Source organism: Elephantulus edwardii, unplaced genomic scaffold (genome assembly GCF_000299155.1).
Source record: "Elephantulus edwardii isolate Elephantulus edwardi_28Jun2011 unplaced genomic scaffold, EleEdw1.0 scaffold00106, whole genome shotgun sequence".
NCBI lineage: Eukaryota > Metazoa > Chordata > Mammalia > Macroscelidea > Macroscelididae > Elephantulus > Elephantulus edwardii.
The window spans coordinates 3,220,673-3,224,535 of record NW_006399856.1 but is presented as its reverse complement, the minus strand read 5'-3'; the positions used below and the strand labels follow the sequence as shown (position 1 = coordinate 3,224,535).

Sequence of the window (3,863 nt, the reverse complement as noted above, 5' to 3'; positions counted from 1 at the left end):
GATAGATTAGGCATAGTGTTTTAAGCAACATCTGAATATCATCTTTGAAGTAAACACATTAGACACTCTTGATTGCATTCTTGAATTGGGTTGATATATAAGAGCATTGTTTTATACTACCATTTGATCTCTTGAATGAAGTGGTGCCCCCCTGCCCCCTATATTCTGTGTACCTACCTTTGAGCATGTTGTGTCTTTTTAAAAAACAAAAAATGAACAAAAACAATTTTTAAAACTGTAAATCTTTATTACCATCAAACTTGGAAAATGGAAAGTATTTTATTGTCACAATTGACTTTAGATTGTTACCTGTATTTTATTCAGATTTGAGACACATAAGTGACCCCATATGTAATGGAAAGAAATACAGACTATTGTCTTACCCCTAAAAAAAAAAAAAATAAAAAAAAATAAAAAGGGACATCATGTGGAAAGGTGGAGAATCAAGGAAAGAGAGAAAGACCCTCAATGGGATGTACTGCATACCAAGCGTATAGTATATTAATAATTAATAATGAGACAAAACACCAAGAAGTATAAGTAAATAGCATAAAAGCAGGGGCCAGCAGTTCTAATGACTGAAGTGCTCCAAGCCACGCCTCTCTGCCTCTCTGTGCATTTACTGAGAATCAAGGGAAGCAAATCATAAAGAGAATTCTCTTGTAAATGAAGACAATTTTTTTCTCTATTGTCAACCTAATGCTTAGCTCAGGAAGGAAGTATTTCACACATATTAATTCTCCCTCTGCCTCTTGTTTTCAGGAAGCAGCTAATTTCCTGTGACCTGTCCCAAGAGAAATTACAACTTATTTTTTGTGATACCTTCAAATCCTGTTTAAGTATACGGTTTATCATATAATATTTGGTATGAAATTTGGCTTCCCATAGAGATGGATAGAAACAGTAACTTCAACAACGAACTCAAGTGTGTCAGAGATGACGAGGATGGCACAGGATAAGACAGGATTCAGGTTGGTTCTTTATACAGTTGCTATGAGTTGTGCTCAAATCAATGGCACCTAACAACAGCAACAACAACAGTAAAAACAACAACATGGTGGTTGGAGACTTACAGACGAAGCAAATCTGATGGGGCAAAGGTTAAAAGTATGAGTAGGGATCAGGCACTGAGCACCCTTGAAGGAGATGGGTATCTAGACAAGGTAAGGGACAGAGCACAGTTCATTTGTGTAAGCATGCTCTCCTGTCCAGTGCCTTCCAACATGGGTGGAAAAATACCAGGCCTTATAGCTTCACTCCACCACTGCCTTTGAGTAGAGTTGAGTCTGCCTGTCCATTGGGTTTCTGAGGCTGTTCTTTATGAGAAGAGAAAGTCCATCCTTATCTCTCAGAGCAACCATTGGATTTAGATTGTTGACCTTTTGGTTAGCAGCCCAGCAGGAAGGACTCTCTACCAGGACTCTGGCTAACTTCACTCAAACACAAAACTCAAAGCTGACCCTCCAGTGAGTTTTCAGAGGTTACAGATATCACTGGGGGAGATTGCCCATCTTTCTCCTGAGGAGCAGTCGGTGAATTTGAACTGCCTGTTTTCGGATTTGTAGTATAACTTCTTACCTACTAGGCCACCAGAGCTCCCCTTCACTAGACTCATAAATAGAAATTCCCTTATACCCACCTTCTCGATTTAAAGCAATTTGACATGTAATGTGTCATTCTCAGCTCTTCTGGCCTATTTTTGATCCATAATTTCCCCCTGGCTAACAATAAACTTTTCTGGTGTGAACGAGAGGTGGTGAGGTGGTGAAGCATCAGGGAGTTGAACAAAGATGTGGGAGGTGTCCCAGTAACACTGCATGGGCCTATGCTAGCTTCTTCAATTCTCACACCTTAACTTCATGAAATGTGAAATTAGGCATTAGAGCATGTCTGTGTCCTGTATGTTCCTAACATTCCAAGTTATGACATTACTGTTTCTCTGTTCAATAGGGAAAAAAACAGCCTCCACGTTTAGCCTGGAACAGGAGAGGCTGTACTGTACCGCATTTTAAATGAGCTACTGTGATCCTGGGTGTCTTGTGGGTTGGGATTAGAACATGCAGCTCTCAAGTTGTCTGTGGGATGCTTTGATAACCTGCCTCTTGCTGAAACTTGTGGGGATTTGTGCACTTTGTACACTCCTCTGTCCACTATTTCATAAGCCACACTACCTGAGTCTGAATCCCAGTTTTGTGACTATGGGCACTTTAGAGAAATGCTGAGTGCCTCAGTTTCCTGATCTATGAAATGGGAACAACAACTCCACCTGGCTTAAAGGGTCTTGAGGCTCACCATAGTTAATATATGTTGTTTTTTTCAGCGACCATGCTCTGTCTCCATGACCACTGATGTTTTCCTGTTCCTTGTCACAGCCCCTATAGATCTTGAATTCCTCCCCCAAGGACCTCATTAGGCAATGTTCTCTTGTGACCCATAGGATTTTTATTGGCTACTTTTGGGAGCTCTAGTGGTGCGGCTGGTGGCCTAGTTGGTAGAGTGTTGCGCTGCCAACACAATGGCAGATAATTCAAATCCAGCAGCTGCTCCATGAGAGGAAGTTGGGCAATTTCCTTCTTTGTGATTTACAGCCTCTGGAAACCTGCTGGAAGGTCAGCTATGAGTCAGTATCAACTCAATGGCAACAAGTGTTTGAGGCTTTGTTAGTGGCACAGTGCTTTACGTGTAAACTGCTAACCCAGAGGTCGGTGGTTTGAATCTACCTGCTGTTCTTTGGGACACGGATGAGCAGTTTCCTCCCATAGAGATCCACAGGCTCAGAGGCCTGATGGAAGGTCACTGTGAGTTAGAACTGGCTTGACAGCAAAGGATTTTTTTGGAGCGGAGGTAGTCTGTAGGAAGTTTCATTGCTAATCCAAAGGCCATGTCTCTGTAGTGGTTAGAATCCACCAGGGACCCACAGGACAAAGATGGGCAATCTCCTTCCGTGTGATTTACAGCCTCAGAAACCCAATGGAAGGTCAACTCTGAATCAGCTCCATTTTGATGGCAAAGAGTCTGAGCTGCTTTTTGTGTGACTTTCCCCTTAGTTTTAGATATTTTAGATAGTAGGTTGCCACACTTCTCTTCTTAATCTCTCTTGGTCTGGAAGCTCTGATGAACTTTGCTGGTATTTAAAATATTGATGGGATAGTTTCCAGCATCACAGCCACACACAGACCGCCACATGTGACAAGTTGACAGATGGATGGTGGAGTTGTAGACCTCTCTCTCTCTCTACATCTGTATCTAATCCATCATTAGCATATGTTGTTGTTGGGCATCATTGAGCCAGAATTGACTGATAGCTGACCCCGCAGTGGGTTTTCAGAGGCAGTAAATAGCAAAGGAGGAAATTGCCCATTTTTCTCCCTTGGAGCAATTGGTAGGTTTGAACTTCATGCCTTTGGGGTTGCAGCACAACTTCCTACTACTAGGCTGCAAGAGCTCCCTTGGCATATGTTGTTGTTGTTGTGTGCTATTGAATTGAAACTGATTCATAGCTGAGCCTCTAGTGGGTTTTCATAGTCATTAAATTGTATGGGAGGAAATTGCCCGTCCTTCTCCCATGGAGCAACTGGTGGATTTGAACTACATGCCTTTGAGATTGCAGCACAGCTTCTTACTTCTAGGCCAGCAGAGCTCCCTTGGTATATAGTAAGCTCAATTTAAATGTTCACTATTACATGTTTATTATCACTCAAAGTTATTTCTTGAGTAGCTATTATGTGTCTGGCCCTGGGCTAGGAGTGTTTCTTTCCTAGAAAACACATTTCTCTATCTCACAACCCTACAAGGTAGGCATTACTGAGTCTTTTTAATAAGAAGAAAGTGCGGTTTGAAGAGTGTATGTCGTAACTTGCCCC

At 41.9% G+C, this 3,863-nt stretch overlaps 1 protein-coding gene across 1 annotated transcript in view; it reads left to right on the top strand.

Moving 5' to 3' along the window:
• Positions 1-773, top strand: part of LOC102876088 (protein FAM98B-like) — a 2,081-nt gene extending 1,308 nt beyond the window's left edge. The window contains exon 2 of the mRNA XM_006891951.1: positions 763-773. Within this exon, the coding sequence (XP_006892013.1) occupies positions 763-773 (11 nt within the window). The remainder of the gene's footprint in view (positions 1-762) is intronic.
• Positions 774-3,863: the final 3,090 nt, after the last annotated feature.